This window comes from Watersipora subatra, chromosome 9, assembly GCF_963576615.1.
Source record: "Watersipora subatra chromosome 9, tzWatSuba1.1, whole genome shotgun sequence".
Taxonomy (NCBI): Eukaryota; Metazoa; Bryozoa; class Gymnolaemata; order Cheilostomatida; family Watersiporidae; genus Watersipora; species Watersipora subatra.
In genome coordinates, this window is record NC_088716.1 from 35,428,797 (window position 1) to 35,448,455 (window position 19,659).

The following is a 19,659-nucleotide window of genomic DNA, read 5'->3' on the forward strand; positions in this document are numbered from 1 at the left end:
AAACTTCATCGTTGTTGAAATGCTCAAAAGAAAATACATCTTTTTCTTTTCAGCGTTTTACCCACGATCAATTTTGCCGATTTTTCTTGAAGTTTATGCAAAGATTACCTTACTTTACCTGGGATTCGTTAAGAGCAACACTCCGAGGCAGTTCAATTAAAAGTTTTACGAGGTTTTACGGTACATTGTATATCACTCACGCTTTTTGAATGGATACTTATTGAATGTACACACGTATTCTGTGTTTAGGTCAAACGATGAATAGTTTTTTTTAGCTAATACAACGTATACGTTTAATAACAACAATTTCTAAGACGTTTTAAACATTCAACATTCCGGCGTTGATTCAACACGGAATCAACGTCTGAAAACTGTTCACAGGCTAGCCGGGTCACGCACTCAAGGATTTTCGCCACGCACATACAAAACAAAAACAACATGCTGTTTTTGTTTTGTATGTACGTGGCGAAAATCCTTGCGCGCGTGACCCGGCTAGCCCGTGCTATTCATCGTATAGCAGTATAAATCAAATTTCACCAAACCTTTAGAAAAGTCGTTGACAAAAATATTTTGCCGATGGTGGTAATAACGACGCTTATGAATTACGAAAAGATGAGGTTCACCTCTATGGCTTTGAATAAAGTGATTTTCTAAAGCGATAACAACCGTTTCGGTAGCCGTTGGGCAAAAAAACAGTTCGAATGAACAGTGTTGAGTTCGAGTTATCTAAAGCAATTTATCATTACGTGGGAACGGACCAAAGAAACCGTTCGAATTAACCATGTGTTCGAGCTATCCGTGGGCGAGTTATCCATGTTTGACTGTATATAGTCGTAGCAAATATTTACACTCTGCTTCTCCAACTCATTTCGCCGGTGCGCATGGCCAGTCCTTGCACCTACCAGACATAATATTTTCATTCTTACTCATTACGTTTTGATTGTTGGACTTTTTGTGTTGTAGTGTAAACCAGAATCCAAAGTTCCAGGACTGTATATTATGGATTCACTTATACGCCAATCTCGGCACCAATATGGTGTTGACAAAGATCTATTCGCATCCAGATTCTGTAAAAATATATGTACAACATTTCAAAGTCTATATAAGTGCCCTGAAGAAGATAAGGTTTGTTGCTATCAATAGGTCCTTGTATCATACCCACCAAATCTTATGGAGTCTTAAGGTACGGCCACACATAATTATTTTTTCGTTGATTCTGACCAAAATTACCAAATTAATGAAAATGCAGAATTTTTCGGCCGAATTTCACAAAATTGTCAAAGCTGTGCATGCGCACCGGAATCGTTGATGAAACGCTTTTAATTGGCTAAGCAAATTATTTAGCAAGCTTTACAATATACAGCTATATAAAAGCGATACAAGCTTTTACAGTATGTATTCCGAGACACATGCTAAGACACACAGTACAAGTACCAGCTCAATTCGACATAGCACATAAGATGTAACTGCTTACCGTACTTTTCGGACTATAAACCGCACCCCTTATATTTGCACCTAACACACAACATAGTAAGACACGGTGAATCTTTTGATACTAAATAACTGTAATGTGAATTTTGTTGCAAGCCAACCTTTAATTAAACGCCCCTATAGAACAAGGGTTAAAAAATAGAGTGCCATGGCATTTAAATAAAGGTTTTACGGGAATCGTGTGAATAAAAAGCATAAATTTAAATTCTAGATCTATTGTAAAGGTATGGCTACACATAACGATTTTTTTGTTGATTCTGACTGAAATCACGAAATGAACGAAAAACAAAGAATTATTTGGCTAAAATTCATAGAATTGTCTGAGCCATGCATTTACATTGAAATCGGCGACAAAACGCATTTAATTGGCTAAACAAGTTATCAGCGAGCACGATTCTATCAGCTTTTGCAATTTATATAGTCCGGGGCACATCATGCAACACGCAAGAAAATACTAAAGCGATTTGACATAGTAAATACGATACAACTGACTTGATTGGGATAAAGATGGCAACTCTTTCTACAACGGAACTTTAGCTGGTAAAAATGAAATTGTTATTATTAAAAAAGAAACGATTCGTAGCCGTAGTGTTTGAACGATAAAGAACCCACAATAGCGCAACCTACCGTACTTTTCGAACTATTAGCCGCTACTTTTTTTCTGATGATTTGAGCCATGCGGCTTATATAAGGGTGCGGCTATTCTGTGGCATTTTCTTTCACCAGAATCTCTGATTAGTGCGCCTTTAGCGGTGAAAGAAAAAACGAAACAATGCCTTACGGTAATGCTCCATTAGACACTAGGTTAAAAAGCATCAGTTAATACGAAACAGTGCCGTTAGGCACTGTTCCGTTTTAAACAGCAAAGTTGCTGCTGTGATAAAAAGCGCCATTCTGAGTTCTGCGGCCTATGTATTGTTTTATTATCGCTTATTGAAAAATAAAGCAGATGTGTTGTGGGAATGTGATTGCAAGCTCTTAAAAGTTAAAAAAACGAACAGTTAATCGCAGTCACACGAGACAGCCGTAGTTTGGATTCTCTTTCAAAAACGGCTCAAATGGGACGTAGTTGTACAAGATGGTTTCTGTTTACACTTTCATGCAACCTCATTCGTCAAAATATTTTCACAAATATACTTCACGCATTCAATACAAACATGTCTATTGTTCTTACGCGTCTGTTTTATCATCAATGTAATGCTGTCACTTTTAGCACTGATATCTTATAACTTACCGTAAAAATTCGTTTAATTTTTTAAGTTTAGCTCGAAGGAGTACATATCATTGTCTGATAATCATGACGAGCCTGTTGGTCACCTGTGATAATCGAAAAGTGCTGCAGAAATTATTTGCGAAGTATTGGGTCACATGATCAGATTACGACTTGCCGATTAGATCAAGCCGAAACAAAACTGTAAAGTAGCGAGCCTCTATATTTGATATGGGGTCTTCGGTAAAACCCGAAGTGTTAGTCATAAACTAGTGCTACGAGAAGTTTTATATTGAGCCTTTTATTGGCCTTTTAATTCACGAGAGAACATCATGTGACAAAACAATAATCAAATGTAATGACAGCGTCAGCGAAATACACTGATTCCAATCTACGGCGGCTTTTCGTTTTTTAGCTTTTAAGAGCTTGTAATTTCCACATATTTTGTACATAATTTCCACATAATTTCCAACATTTCCACATATTTTGCACCTACAACAAAGCAGAGTAAGACATGGTGAATCTTTTGATACCAAATAACTGTAATGTGAATTTTGTTGCAAGTCAACCTTTAAAGATGGTGTTCAAATAAAGGGTATTGTTAAATTTTTCGTAAAGCTCGTTATCTTGAAGATAGATTTAACCCTCTTATTGGTGAAGTGATGTTAATTTTGCCTATATTTTACAGTCTTTCAAGGGAATCGACCTTTGCACCGTCAGCTTCAGCATTTTTTCTAGACTGTTTTTTATCTACATTGAAGTATCAGAACGAATTAATAACTACTTTAATTATAAAATATTAACGTGGTGCTGTTAAATATTTAGATGATATCGCTTTCAAAGTTTTAAAAAAACATAAATATCTGGAGTTGAAAAATGTACATAACGTCTTTAATTTTAAAATATTCCATTTTAATGGCTGCTATTACGTCGCAGTGTTCCTAAAGAGTATTCTCATCATTCACCAAAAGGCTTAAGTTTTCAGGTACGGTTGTAACCCACATTATAGACAAATCTTAAAACAGTGGATAGGATTTAGGCCCTAGTGAATTTGAATCAGAGTGTAGCTCTGATGATTGTGACTATCGACTTTTTCAGGCACTCCGTCATTAAAATCATGGCAACTACTACAGCAACAACGAGATAATTGATAGTTATGGATGCAACTGAGTTATGATTAGAACTATTTTCTGGACACGTTCCTACTGATAACTTTCTATTATAGGTTCGTAAAGGTCCAAAAATGTCAAAGGGGCGAGCATATATATTTAGGTTGCATTCAATTAAAGGTAGCGTTGTATTTTTCGACACTTCTATAGTGGCGTTCTATTAGAGGTGGCGTTCTATTAGAGGTGGCGTTCTATTAGAGGTGGCGTTCTATTAGAGGTGGCGTTCTATTAGAGGTGGCGTTCTATTAGAGGTGGTGTTCAAATAAAGATGGCGTTCAAGTAGAGGTTTTACAGTAACTGTAAAGTCATGATAGTGGCAAAAATCCAGTATTTTCCAATAGCACCAATTGAATATTTAATTTCATTTTATTCAGATTAGTTTTTTGTAAACTGCATTTTAATTGTATAACATTTCTGCTAACAAGCTGCAGCAAATGCCTATTACAATGAGCTGTACAGTACAACCTAAATAATCCATTCCAGGAACATTCACGGTGTAGGGAATTTATATTATACGAACAGTATAATACACTGTAAATTGCTTAATCCGTTCCAAGATCTTCCCAAACTCACCCCTTTGGCCATACCAAAAAAAAACTAGACTTGAATTTTTATTTGTTGGCTGTACCTTAACTGCAGTATTATTGGTTTGCATTAACAAATTTTCTCCTTTTTTTCTGATCAATTTCACTGGTTTTATAGACTATGATGGCTGTAATTTTACAATAAGTTTATGAGGAACGTACATCTTAAACATTCGTCTACAACATAGTCTACAACATTCGTCTGCGTATTTTTTCTAAACAGTACATTCTATTCTGCAAGGTAAAACTAATAACAAATATTTTATACGTTTGTAATAAAGCAAAACAAAAAAAAATTTTTTTCAAATTGTGTGCACGTCGTCTGTCTGTATCCCAGGATCAAGGTTAGGATGAAAGATAACTTCCGATGATACTTCAACTCGTGACATGCAGATTGATACATCGACGCTGTAACACCTGCACCAATCGATTACCTTTAAAGGTTCACCATGTCCTACTTGGCTGTGTTGTAGGTGCAAAATGGGTGGAAATGTGATTACAACCTCTTGAAAGCTCAAAAACAAACAGTTAATTGCAGCCATCATGTAAATCTTTTGGAATCTCTTGAAAGCCATCATGAAAATAGTTTGGAATCTCTATTTCGATGACGGACTCATACACTGTGGTTATTTTGACATGTGATGTTATCATGTGAAATAAAAGGCTCAATGTAAGACGTTTCGTAGTACTAGTTTATGACAAGCACTTCAGGTTTTACTGGAAAGCCCTTATCAAATATAGATGTTCGCTACTTTACTGTTTTGTTTCAGCTTGTCTAATCATCTAGTCGTAATCTGATCATGTGACCTATTATTCTGGCCAAATGGCGCGAACAGTTTCTGCAGCATTTTTCAACCATCACAGGTCACCAACAGGCTCCTCATGATAATCAGAGAATAATATGCACCCCCTTTAGCTAAGGCTAAAAAATTAAACTAATTTTTAGGCTAGATTTTGAGACATCGGTGTTCAAAGTGACAGCATTACAATATGTTGATGTAAGTACAATAGACATAGTTTTATTGAATGCGTGAAGTATATTTGTGAAAATATTTCGGCGAATGAGGTTGCATGAAAGTGTTAACAAAAGCCATCGTGTTCAACTACGTCCCATTTGAGCCGTTTTGGAAAGGGATTCCAATCTACAGTGTTTTCGTGATGGCCTCGATTATCTTTTCATTTTTGAGTTTTTGAAAGCTTGTAATCACATATACAAATATTTTGCACGCACAACGCAGCAGAGTAAACCATGGTGAATCTTTTGATTTTAAATAACTAATGTTAATTTGGTTGCAAGTCAACCTTTCAGTGTTTATGAACAATTACGCAGCTAGTTATTCTCTGTTTTGTTAACACAGCTGGCGATCTATCACGACAAACTAGATTGTCATGGAAGCTGTGTATATAATAGATATAACGCTATTTGCACATCAATTTTTCTCGGGCGAGTGCGGCGAGATAGATTACCATTCCAATCAAATTTAAAAGTTTGCTCGTCTTCACACTTTGTTATATGGAATTTTTTACGTAGTACGAAGCAAAATTTTCACATAAATGCTTTACGTTATCTGGAATTTCTATTATAGGCTTATTACTATTATTCTTATTCGTTTAATCAAGATTTGGAACTTGCGCAAATATTTTTCTCAAGCAATTTCTTTGCAGCAATTTTCAACATACGATGTCTGAAATTTCACGAAACATTGTCAGGCAATACCTGTGGGCAATTTTCCTTCACGTAGTTTGGTTCTAACTTAGTTTAATAACAGTTTAACTTACCTTAATGTACATATTTTTATTTTTCTTGGTATCATTTTTTGCTTGACCAGCTTTTTAATTTTTCTTGCCAAAATGTAATTTTTTGATTGTCAAATGTTTGACTGTATTGTCAAATGGTGTAAATCACTGTGCATGTCTAAAATCATATTTTGCTTTAACTTGACTTTTGTTAAGAGATCGTATGTACTACAAAAAAACTTTCCAAACGAATTAACTTTGCCTGTTTGGGTTTGACTGAATTTCACATATATATGGCTTGTTAACGGAATTTAAGTTCATCGTATATTATCTTGCAGTGTTTTCGGAAAGTCAACAAAATTTATTGTTATTCAATTTCAACTTTTGTTTTTTATCTCGTTTTGATCTTCTATAAATATTATGAAAACACAAAATGCAACTCTCCCATTTGAACCCCATTGGAATTAATAAGACCGAAGTTTTCATCTTTTGTTCTATGCATCCATACACAAGCTATTGCACAGACAGGGTGAAATACATGTAACAAAAGGCAGACAGGAGAGGCCAATTTGTGCAGTTTTCGCAAAAGTCAGAATATGAAAATGGTATTTCTGCGTAAGGTTTGTAAAATTCTTCTGCCATTTTCCTTTAAATCAAAGTGTCATAAATCTAAAACAAGCAGAAGTTCTGCAATATGTAACTTGAAAAATCTATATGTCCACTCAAATATGATGTCTGCAAATATGTCTACTCAACTAATCAGTATTTCTTAACTTTCATTATAACTCCAAGTGGACGGTGTGTGGAAGTAGCTGGAGGAGTTCAGTATTTTGTAAAGTAAAAACAGAATTTTAGTAGCTAATGCTAAATTGCTAGTTTTATTGCGATATGTTGTGCCTATTTCACTGGGCGCAACATGATGCGCCCATAGGGAAATAGGTTTTATGTTATTTAATAAAACTTATAATAACATATAACTTTCATATTTTATGTTATTTTCATGCTTATGGTTCATACAACAGCTTCCATGATGCCGTATCTCTAAATCCTTTTTGGTGTAGTTTATCATGTTTAACCACTAAATCACAGTTAGGTTACTTGCATTATTGTAGTTTTCTTACTCATTTGCTATGAATAACTCTGTGCAATTCATTTTTCCTGACTCTAAACAAGAAATGGATATTTAAGATGTAATGTTCGGTTTCAAAGGAGTTGCGAAAATATCATTTAGAAAAAGCTCAAATAACCCAAATCAAATGCATTTCAGCCTTTTTGTGGCTATTCCAAAACTATTTCAAGTAGTTCAGATAATATTGCTTCACCTGTTAACAAACTGAGCCAAAAAAACTGTAAACAAAGTGAGAGACAGAAAACTAACCCTGTTTGGCATTGGCTACTAGTTGAATAACCTGGCATTTTTTAATGCCCAAAAACATATTTTAATCAAAATTTCGTAGTTGGCATGGTGATTAAGAGCATATTCCCATCTAAATAGTAAGAATTCTGTAACAACTATTCTCTCCATTAGTCAATGATCTAACAGCAATGACAATTTGAGCCTAAGTTCATGGCTTAAGCAGTATTTATATATATTATACAATAGTATTTAATAGTGTTTTGTATACTTTACAACTCTTACTGTGAGTGCGTTGTATTGTGTTTGGAGTTGTGTTTCCTTTCTACTTAGGTTGCCATCAGTGATGCATATTTGGATACACACGTGTCAGTGGCCCACAAGTTGTTGTGTATGAGTCTTCTGTCAGCATGTAATGATATAAAGTAGACCTGACAAAAGAGTGTTCATCGTTAGCTAGGAAATGATTTTCTATAGTCTAACATGGCTAGACAAATTTTAAGTTGGCGAAAACAGCACAACTTTGACATATTTTTTGACTCGAAGAGGAGACTGAGAGATGTTAAATTTGATAAAGCTTTGTGAAATAACCAATTGGATCGTAAGAATCCAATCTTATTAATTGATTCACGTCAATTGATAACGTCAATCTGCTGTCTTTGTTTCAGAGTAAAATTGTTCGGGTGTTGAATTTATGGCAAAAGAATGGTGTACTTCCCACAGAAGTTATACAGCCCCTTATGGATCTAGCAGTAGACCCACAGGATCCCACCATCTTTCAAACAGGTGTCTTAATGCAAAATATTTTCTGTTTGTATAATCTATATAAATACCAGTGTCTGTTTGTCTTTCCAGTTGTAGCAACCAAAAATCTGCTTGGCAGAGAGTTTAAGCGTGGAACCTCCAGTTCTGGAGGCATCAAGCTTATTCATTAGACTACGGTGTTCAGCTGAGCATAGCGAACAATAATTGTGAAAATATTCATTACATCGGTTAAAATATGCATAACAACGATGCGTCACACGTAATGATTACCAGCTTGTAAACAGTTGCAGGTAATGTAGTGTAAAGGCAATGTCGGTAATGTTTATAAGCTGTTTTTTATTACCTGTGCAACACGGCATTCATCTAGAATATATATACGAGGTCTGATCCAAAAGTTCCCGGAATGGAGTTGTATACTCGTGCGTATTCGCACGATGGGAAAACCCCATTGCAGGGTTGGCTGGGAAACACCTCTGGAGTGTTGTCACAAAATTTCAGGTTGCTATGACAATGCGTTCTCATGTGAGCCGACGATATGTCAAGGTCTGTCCGGTGCTTCCGTCGATTTTTTAACAAATTTATCGTCATGTCTAATCGATCGGAACAACGTATTTGCATTAAGTTTTTACTCAGGCAGTTGAAATGTTAATTATTGCTTTTGGAGATGCTGGTCTAAAGAAAACACAAAGTTTTAAGTGGTACAAACGTTCTTGTGAAGGTAGAGACAACACTGAAGATGACGCGAGGTCTGGCAGACTAGTGTCGGCAAGAACCTGCTTGTAAATTGACAGTGTGAGGTCACTAGTTATGCCAGATCGACATTTAACCATTAGACATATCTTGAGAAACTGGACTTAGTTTTAGAACAGTTCAAAAAAATTTAACTGACAATTTAAACATTTTAAACAATTTTTTAACAATTTAAACGAGTCGCAGCAAAGTTCGTGCCAAGCTTGCTAACTGATGACCAAAACGAGCTCAGGATGCACACTTGCAACGATTTTAAGGAAGCTTTCAGGAATGATCAAAACTTTATTTCAAAGGTCGTAATATCCTTGTTTTCCCTAATTTCACACAAAATTTAATGCAAATGCGATATTCTGGTTTATTAGACATGACAATAATTTTTTTTAAATCCATGTAAGCACCGGACAGCCCTTGACATATCGTCGGCTCACATGAGAATGCGTTGTCACAGCAGCTTTAAATTTTGTGACAACACTCCAGAGGTGTTTCCCAGCCAACCCTGCAATGGGTTTTTCCATCGTGTGAATATGCACGAGTATACAACTCCATACTGTGAACTTTTGGATCAGACCTCCAATACATAGTATATATGTATTAGGGTTCTCCCCAGGAATGGTGGTCTAGGGAAGGAGGGTGTTAGGCTGGGACAAAAATATGGGGTTGTTTGCTCGTGCTCTCAAGATGAATCTCAAACAATTTGGGATTAATAGACTCATTTGCCTCTAAATTAATTTCTTTACCAAGACATGATCGCATATTTGGTAAAACCTATTATTTGACAGGGGCACGTATAACTTGCCATTACCTTTGAACCACACGGTCTATAAAAATGTTTTAATACCAAATTAATCTGTAAAATCTTGCACCAGGTAATGTAATAATAAATGCAACACGTGTTTTGCAGAATGAACTCCGAAACTTTTTCAGTTTTCATACCTATTTGTTACGACTGAGCGTGTACGATTTATCAATATTATTACTGCTAAAAATAGAATAACCATTTTCAGTAGTAGTACTGGTGTTCAATCAAAATCACTGACAATGCTTTGGTGTAAAATTAGTGAAACCTTCGTAGCTGTAAGGCGTCTGAGACAACTAGTCATTCCAAAGAAGAAATTTCAATGAAAAATAAAGTTTTTGCAAAGTGAAACTTCGCTCATGATGATTTGTAAACATGTTTTCTATTGGCTCAACCCATGCAGATAAATGTTTCCTTTTGTTTAAGTACAGATACTTTAGACTAATTAATCAGCTACTCACTAATTACACGTAGAAATGTTTTTGCAGGAAGCTTAGTAAAGCCGCGCCATGCGACTTTTGTCCATACACACACGCTTTGCCCAGCTGTACTGTGCTGCTTGTGGTAGCGAAATAGTTAAAATTTATTAAATAGTTTTAAAATTTTCATTATAGCACCTAATGTTTAATTTGGGTTAGCACAATATAGTCTACTATTATAAAGCTATTTTTTGTGTTTATACATGTGCAAGCAGTTCATTTTCCTTCCCGTGAAAACTATTCGTTATGGCCAAAATAAATACATGCTCTGGTAACAAATTAATTTTGGTGCTGATTTCGACTGGTTCTAAAAAGACTTTAGGTTAGAAGACTGTAAAGATGAACTCGGCAACCCAAAAGAATGTCAAGTGAGTGTAAACGGCAGTGAGATCGATACGTGTAGCTGCGGCGCATGAGCTAACGTTGCTTAATAAATTTATTCAAATAGTTTTTATTTTGCTGCAATTACTATAAATATTGATTGTATATATCACTTGCTTTTGTATATTTCTTTTTAACATTTTATAGATTGTTATTACATTAAATCGTTGTGTATAAGCTGCCAATATATGTAAGCCTTTTTTTTACATTTTTAAACACATTTGTAAAATCTTGTGAGTCATTTGCAGTCTACTCTCTCTGCCTGTCGTCACACTCAGATAGCAATCGACTAATGAGTGTTCTCGCCTCTGCGGAGGAAGTGTTACACTTTCAGCAAACCGCAGGAAACAAGTACCAGACTAGCGAGCACATTTTGCAACCCGTGTCATCAAAAAGGGCGAAATTTGATGTCATCAAGAAGGGCGAAAATCGATGTCCTCGAAGGGCGAAATTCGATGCCATGTTTTAAATGAAACTCGTGAATGTAGCTTTTAAAACTGCCTTTACATGCTGCTAGTTTTTGGCCTCAATGAAAACCTGTCACATGACATTGGCCATGATTTATGACCTCATGAGTGTACAAGTACAGTAGATGCTTGCTATAACGTAAATAATCTTTTCCAGGAATGTTTACGTTATAGGGAATTTACATTATAAGAACAGTAAAATGCATGTGAAAATAACATCACTACTCCTAACTTACTAGGAGTAGTCAAGTTATTTTTCTGACTAAGAAGCATTAAATATGTAGGTACTTGGGGATTTAAGTTGAGAAACAACAAAATTCGTTTTTCAACTGCGTAATAAGTAATTGGTAACTAGCAGGTTGATAAAAGTTTAAATTATGAAAATCATTAAATAGAAATTTTTATAGAAACTAGGTTATATTCATATTGAAATTAATGAGACTTTGTATTCAGTGTAGATTTCTAAACAGGCCACTATCAACATAGTCTATGTTTTTAGTAGACAGCACCTTTATTGGTTGAACTTCATAATGATCTTTACATTGAGTTTTTATTTGTATTTATAAGTGCACAAAAAAGTCGAAACGGCGTCTGTAGACTACATAGCCAAAAAGCCTACCAAGAGTGCATCAAACCACAGTGTCACAAACGATAATGAAAACGCAGCATATAAACCTACAGCCAAACGCAAGTCTACTGACAACTCTTCCAAGGAACTGGAGGCCGTAAGTTCCCATATACATCGCTGTTCTGCTCTCTCCTCATGGCTGAACCGCTCTGAATTATATTGAATTCCTAAACATCAATTAGCTTAACCTTTTGTATGTGGCGTTTTAAAGCACATAAATTACATAATTTTTTTATTGTATGTTTCAATACATCAGAGTCTTGGCTTTCGAATGAGCTATTGTTTGCCATGGTTAGACAGACATTGGTTGGTGTTTATAGGATTTCCCCAGAGCTCTACCACAAAAAATGTTTACTGGCGTAGGCTCGGAAATTGTGACGTCACAATTGTCATATGCGGTGTTGTGTGCTCTTACCGCCTATTCTTTTGCTTACCGCTTATATTTATCAACTGCGATAATGACGCTAGTGTCAGGCAAAGATAGGACAACTCCAGAGAACCAATGAAGATGACAAAGAAATCAGTGTCATTAGTTCTCCATGTACAGATTATTTCTATGATAAATAACTCAGATTCCAAGCACCATACTATGTTTTCCCGATGATATTATGCACTAGCCCTCTCATTTTATTGTGATGTTGAGGGTCGCGACTGAGACTAATTAGCTTCAAGCATTGCGTGATCTCGCGAAAGTGCGATTGACATATACACTATGTTTCCATGATGCGCAGTGCTTCGGAGTTGCGCTATCTCCGAATCATGGAAACGGCGTCTTCGCACTGAAATCACTGCGCACTGATCAGTGCGAAGCCAGTGCAAATTCGCAGCAAAGAAACAGCGACTGCGCAGTGGCTGCGCATAGCTCTCATGCCGTGGATACGGATTCTTCGAAGGCCATAAACTAGTACAAAGGTTGTCCTGCTAATTTTGTTTTTTTTATTCTTCCGATCTTCTTTCACTTAAATTTAATTATAGTCTGCATTCACGAGGATGATGAGGTGATTACTTTCCTGGACTTTGTTATCGATGCCAACACATTTCGAAAAATAGGTGGCAAGTCCTAAATTAACGTATAAATAATATATTACTTAAAAATACTTATTAAAAATATATTACTTTGTAAAAAGTGTGTTAAGGTTTGTAAAACCTTGTGAATGTGTATTGTAAATAAAAGTATAATGACGACAGAATCATAAAAAGACCGTTTATGACGTTCGGTATCCGTGATCGATTCTATTTCTCCATCAGGCGATTCGATTTATACAATTTCTCTTCTCTGGCTAATTTGCTGAAATTCTGAAAACCACTGCGCAGCATGGAAACGTACAATCCCCTCGACTTCGGAGGGTGGCTGCTTCGCAGTACTGCGCACCATGGAAACATAGTGATAGTCCTAGGGCCACGCAACCGCAGGTCACAATTTAATCGATGTGATTTCATTACCTTTATCAACGACAGTACATTTATTGAAGCATAATTAATTAACCCAGAACATGTGTTTGTATTGGTCTGGCGCTAGCACTATCCCGGGCATTGTTGATTATCTAGAATCCTAGTTAATTATTAGCGCTCTCTGGGTTTAACAGCACCGATTGTCACAAAAAAGCGTAGCCCCAATGGCAGCGAAAGGGATCGACTACCTAAGGCAAAATAATAATTGTGACATCACATTTTGAGAACCTGAACCAGCTGTTTTTTTGCAGGGCATACTTTTGACACCCTGTTTTTCATAGTTATTCTTTTTGTATTGAATATAGGCTCATTCGAAAGCCAAGACTCTGATGTATTGAAATATATAATAAAAGAATTATGTAGTTTATTTGCTCTAAGATCATAATCATTGTACAGTTTCTTTATTTGTTGCAACCAATAATTATGCACTCACTACTAGGCTGAAATACTTTCAGATAAAACCATCTCTTCAAGGAAAGTGTTCAGTGTTGGAGGAGAAACAATGATTTTATGATAGATAGCGCCATAGTTACAATATCTTTGTCATGCGTTTTTAAGGATGCGGTGTTGTATTAGCAATTGTCAGTCCTTGCTCATGCCACCTTGATAAACTTCTATAGAGTGGTTGATGATTATTTAGACGTTATATGTGCCACTAAGGTAATTCGATAGCTCCTATTTGGTATAATGGCGGGTAATTGTACCATGAATATTACTTAAGTTAGGTTTAGGCTTCACACTGTATGCATTTGCAATAACCAGCCAGATTCTTATACATTTATATAAATGTGTAAAATTTACTCTCTTCAAATGAATCGAGGGTAAATTCAAACCTGTTAATATATATTAGGCATTTACAAGAATCATTTTTATTTGTGTTTGTTTCGCATAAGTTTGTGATTATCAATTGCTGAAATGCTCCATGCATAATAAAGTTCTTGTCTAACATCACATTTTTATAGCACAAGCCAATCATTATCCGAGCAAATACTTTTTTCAGATTCGGAAGGGAATGTTAACAATGATTATCTATGAATGTGTTGAAATGTTGTTGAACTCCAATTGAATTCTGTACGACGTGGCCATTCCTATGTTCGTTAAACGTGATGCATTACTTAGTCACACTTTCTATTGTAATAATTGGGAACATAGTTAGCACCCAGGCCGGTTCTGTTAATCTTGGGGTCAGCGCTCAACAAGTTAACTACCTACATGAGAAAAATCGATCCATTCATAGCCTTGACACTGTCAAAAAGCAGTTAGCTATTTACGATAATTAGACGGTTGTTTTTTGTTTTTGCATCATGCAGGCGACATCAGAAGCGAGTCAGGTGTCTCTCCAGCAGATGCAGCTGCAGCAGCTGCAACAGCTTCAGCAGCAGCTACTCAAGCAGACGGCCATGCTGTCACAAGTGCAAGGGGAGAACAAGACCGGCGTAGACACACAGCTTCTTTCCAGTCTTGAACAACTCACCAAGCAATTGCTCAACTCTAAGGTAGGCTAAGCAGTTCTATGGAAAGGTTTTCTTAGAAAACTGGTAATTATTGCTTACCGCAACATCTCCCTCTCTTCTGCTTCTATGGTATTGCGTTTAACTGCATTTTCACAGCCTTAAGAAAATGTGTGATATCGTAAATTGTTTTCCCTTCACCTCTATCTGTTGGAATTTTTATTTATAGGTTTGGACACCCGCTCTTTTGTTAAGTCAAAGCTTGTCTCAAGTGAGGCTATGTCTCTGTATTGTATCAAGTCTAGAGCTAGTCATTATTATGTTTGTACAAAGAGATCTAACACGAATCCCTTGTTAGCTTGGTAACATATGTGGGATCACGGCTTGAAGCAGTGGTTGACAAAGGCATTTGGCATTCTGACGCAAGAGATTTGACAAAATTTAATTTACCCATTTGGCCAAGAGCGGTAAATAAAGCATGTTTCACCGCACTCCTACATCTTACTCCTACGTCAAATATTAATAGCTAATTGTACTCTTGCTAGGTCAATTGTTATCAAGATTTTAGTCCCATTTCAACTGTTCAACTCATCTGTAGGAATCAGAGAAGCCAGTCATAGACAACAAGCTGCTCGATTATGATTATGGTGAGAGTGATGATGATGAAAAGCCAGCTCAACCAGGAGAGAATGTGTAAGGGATAACTTCCACTTATGCTCTTCTCCATTCATTTCGTCCTTTTTATATTTTGCTGCTATTCAGCTTGTTGTTTGCATTAGATAACTAAGGCTGGGTGGAAGGATATGACACTCGCCATGCATTCTTTTTTGTTTTGTCCCTCAAATTAATTTGTTCTCTGATGAACTCGGTTTAGTTCTACGATGCTATGACAACTTCTATATTATCACAGGTCTTCTCAATGGCTACTTTAAGGCTCTGATGGCTAGCTAACTAATGCATATAGCTTTTGTGTCAAACATGTTTTACTTGCACAAAAGCAATTAATAAATCCATTTTATATTAGCTGTAGGCCTTGTAAGCGCCATATCTGGAGTATTGTTCAAAGATTTAAGCTTCTGAACATTGCAAAGGTATTTGTTTTTCACTTCTACTTCAAGTCAAGTTTTGGGTGAAAATGGATTTTTTTCCAAGTTTTCAAATAATTAGAAATTTTTGTCAAGCTTGGCTCTATACCTACTCTATAAAATATATTGAAACTGAGTCTCAGACAGGTTCAAGACGAATGTGAATTTTTTAAGTTTAATGGTAATCGCGGCTGATGAAATGATTACGAGAAATAGTTGCACATTTTTGTTTGTACAAATGCTACTCTAAGGCTGCTTGAACTTGAAGGAACTATTGTGAAATGGATTTGTTAAGCATTTTTGTACTTATGAACAGGTTTATAGCAAAGTAATATATACAGTGAAACTCGGCAAACTCCGACGTTCACGGGACCGAGGGAAAGTGTTCGAGTTATCAGAGCGTTCAAGCTATGAGAACACTGTCACAAGTGCATGTATTTATCAGTACATATACAAACTATATATAAATCAAAAGCATTGATTGCTCGTTGCAAGTTAATGGGCCTCTCATGTAATGTTTTAACAATTTTTATCAGGAAGTATAATTATTTTCCTATTACTTGAGATTTGTTTGTTTGTTTTAGGTGATGTGACTGCCAGGACGTTTTCAGATTAAAATAGGCAAAACTTGATCGCGGTTGAAACGCTCAGAAAAAAAGACTTATCTTTCTTTTGAGCGTTTTAACAAAAAACAATTTTGCCGATTTTTCTTTAAGTTTATCTGAAGATTACCACGCTTCTCCTTGCTTTCGAAAGGCTATTCCCAAGCGGATGTTTGGTAAAATTTGATTTTTTGCAAACCTTTGGAAAATTTGTTAACGAATATACTTTGCCGATAGCGGTAATAATGACGCCTAAGAACTACTAAAAGTTGATGTTCATCTCTACGGCTTGGAATAAAGTGATATTCTAAAGCGATAACAACCGTCTCGGTAGCCGTTGGGTGAAAAACTGTTCGAGTTAACGAAGTTGACGTCGAGTTATCTAAAGCAATTTATTATTGCGTGGGAACAGACCAAACAAATCCGTTGGACTTAAACATGTGTTCAAGCTATCCAAGGGCGAGTTATCCGAGTTTCACTGTATTTATGTATATATATTTTCTATATAAATCACTGATAGAATCCAAAGCATCTCTGCTCGAGCCAACAGCATCTACAGCGTCTTGTCATAGGTTAACAATAAAAGATGCAGATTCACTGTGTGAATTTGATAGTTGTATTTTCAATTTATTTGTATCATATCTTAATGTTCTATGGTTACATTTTATGACCAAGAAAAGCAAATACGGCATTTAGCTATGCATGTAATGGTTAGACCGGTGTAGCGCTTCTGTCACTTGTCATCACTTGTTACTGCAGGAGAGCTCTTCAGGAGGCCATGCTCATGCAACAGCTCAAGCAGATGAATGAAGTATTACAGAAGCAACAACAGAAGAATGCAGCACCAGAAGAGCCATCAGCTGCTGCTTCTCAACCCGCTGCTACAGTGAGTCTTGTTCATCATGCGAAGTCTTTGCTGTTGTCTGCCATATACAGTAGAGGCTCCTATAATGTAAACCTCCTACAACGTAAATTCTACTTAACGTAAATAATTTATGGGAAGTTTTTGCATCTTATACATAAGAAATTCCATATAATATAAAAGATTTAGTTGCAAGTTCTCAAGTTCAATTTGAAGACTGACAGTCTCATAGTTAGCCTTGAAAATATCTCTTTTTCTAATGCTGTACAAGGGAGAGAAAACGACGCATGGGGTTATCTCTATTAAAATACTAGTATCCTGACAGTCTGGTGTGCCTTCAGTGTTTGTCACGTGTGCCAAAAAAGCATAGAGAGTAAGATGCTGCACAATTATTCAGAAATACTTGAGGGTGGTTGATTGGTGAGGTGTTGGTGTCGGTCTAACAATCTGAATCCCATGAATTACAGGCTCATTAAAACCATTCTTTTATCCTGACCTTTAACCCTGGCTTCAGACAAATGGACAGATTGGCAGACATCGCTCTTATGATATTAAAAAAAATTTAAAGTTTGTTTAAGACATATACAGTATGTTTTGTTTCTTTTTCCACCATAGACCTTGCTGTCTAAAAAAAGTAGAAAAAATCAATTTAAATTGACATTGAAAATGGGTGCTCCCCTTAACTAAGTTTACCATAATCATGAAACCTAAACCAAGAGAAAAGTTGTCGATTCAAACCAATAATACCACAGTTACGAACTTATGATACAGCCATTAAATTGAAATGTTAAGTTGAGTTATTTTTATATGAAGAATCAAATGGAAAATCTTAGAATGGATTTGGCAATTTACACATATTTTACTGTTCATATAATGTAAAATCCCTATAATTTAAAAGTTTTTGGAACAGATTATTTATGTTGTAGGAGTAAATACTGGACTTGCATTTGGTCCATTTTGCCAAATATATTGCATTATAATAAAAGGCTGTCAGCTCTAGCTGCTAGAGCACAGCTGGTACAGTTGGTTTTACGTTGGCATCATGGTTCACATTGAAACTGTATTTGTTTAGGTTAGTAAGGATTTTAGGATGTCAAGACATACAATCAATGATTCTTGGGCTACGAAATGTAGCTGGCCAGATCACCTGGATGTATATTAGCCCGACGATTTATGAAATTATTTTTATGAATTATTTGAATGTCCTAAGGATGCATGATTATTGCAAGCAGATTATTATGGACATAATAATTGTTATGGATTTTGTAATGAATTACAGTGTTTCATTTCAATGTGTTCATAGCATTTCTTCACATTTGGCACAAATATTTCCCCATTGTAGGACTGATCAAATTTATCCTAAAGTTAAAATTTTGTTTATGCTAAATCTATTAAACACCATAGAAGTATTGATTAATTATGTATGCATTTATCTTATATTTTGTAGATACCCAGTAGTGTTTTAGGGTAACACGGTTTATTGGATTCCTACAATTGTATACTATTTATTGGATAAAAGTTCAATTTTTCTGCCATTTTTGTCTCGTGTGAAATAAATATGTATACCAAGTGCCCAAACAGAACTATAAATTAATATATAAATTGTTGTCAATTTTCAATGCATAGGAAGTGACAAAGTTTCATGCCACCATTTCCACAAATATTACCATCACCCATAATACTTTCTCACTGATACTGCCACTTCGATGCTTTCACTTTGATAATATCACTGTGATTCTTTAACCTTGGTTTTTAACATTGGTTTTTTAACTTTAATATTACGAGCACAATACATCCCCAGGCTACGATGTTCCTGTTATATGGTTTTTTACCTTATGATGTCACACACAACATTTTTTCATTCCCTTCATAAGACCTTTTTTTGCCACACGTCATCAACAAAAAAAATTCTCGAAATTAAAATTTGGCAGTCAGTGGGCTGAATACATTGGAATAACAAAGATGTGGATATACTATTTGCCAAAATTCCTCCCACAACTCCTGAAAGAGATACGAGGCTCGCGCTCTCTCAACTCAACATTGTTTGCTATAAGCTATAGTAAAAACAAAACTGAAAACAGATAGGCGATAAAAAATATTTTAGATGACCAAATTCAAAGTTTAGTAAAATGCATACTAAAACCTAGCTTCAAGTATGTGTTTAGTAAGCTAAATTCATTCAAGTTAAAGTCAAAGTTTATGTTACACATATGTCTTGAAGGTAAGAACTTTCTATGGTGCATACTGCATGTAGTACATTGTAACGTTACATTTTATTGCAAATCATAACCACTAAATACACTGAAATTCACTAAGTTCATTGTTAGATTTTAATTGAGATTACTGGAAACAGAGTTTAACAAAAATACCAACCCTGAAAGTTGTATATATATTTA

The 19,659-nt window shown here is 35.6% G+C and overlaps 1 protein-coding gene across 1 annotated transcript in view; it reads left to right on the forward strand.

Moving 5' to 3' along the window:
* LOC137403623 (SR-related and CTD-associated factor 4-like) overlaps window positions 1-19,659 on the forward strand; it is a 53,520-nt gene that overhangs the window by 1,483 nt on the left and 32,378 nt on the right. Inside the window, exons 3-8 of the mRNA XM_068089600.1 lie at window positions 964-1,125; window positions 8,214-8,331; window positions 11,751-11,908; window positions 14,574-14,759; window positions 15,313-15,407; window positions 17,161-17,287. Coding sequence (XP_067945701.1) covers window positions 964-1,125; window positions 8,214-8,331; window positions 11,751-11,908; window positions 14,574-14,759; window positions 15,313-15,407; window positions 17,161-17,287 — 846 coding nt within the window. The remainder of the gene's footprint in view (window positions 1-963; window positions 1,126-8,213; window positions 8,332-11,750; window positions 11,909-14,573; window positions 14,760-15,312; window positions 15,408-17,160; window positions 17,288-19,659) is intronic.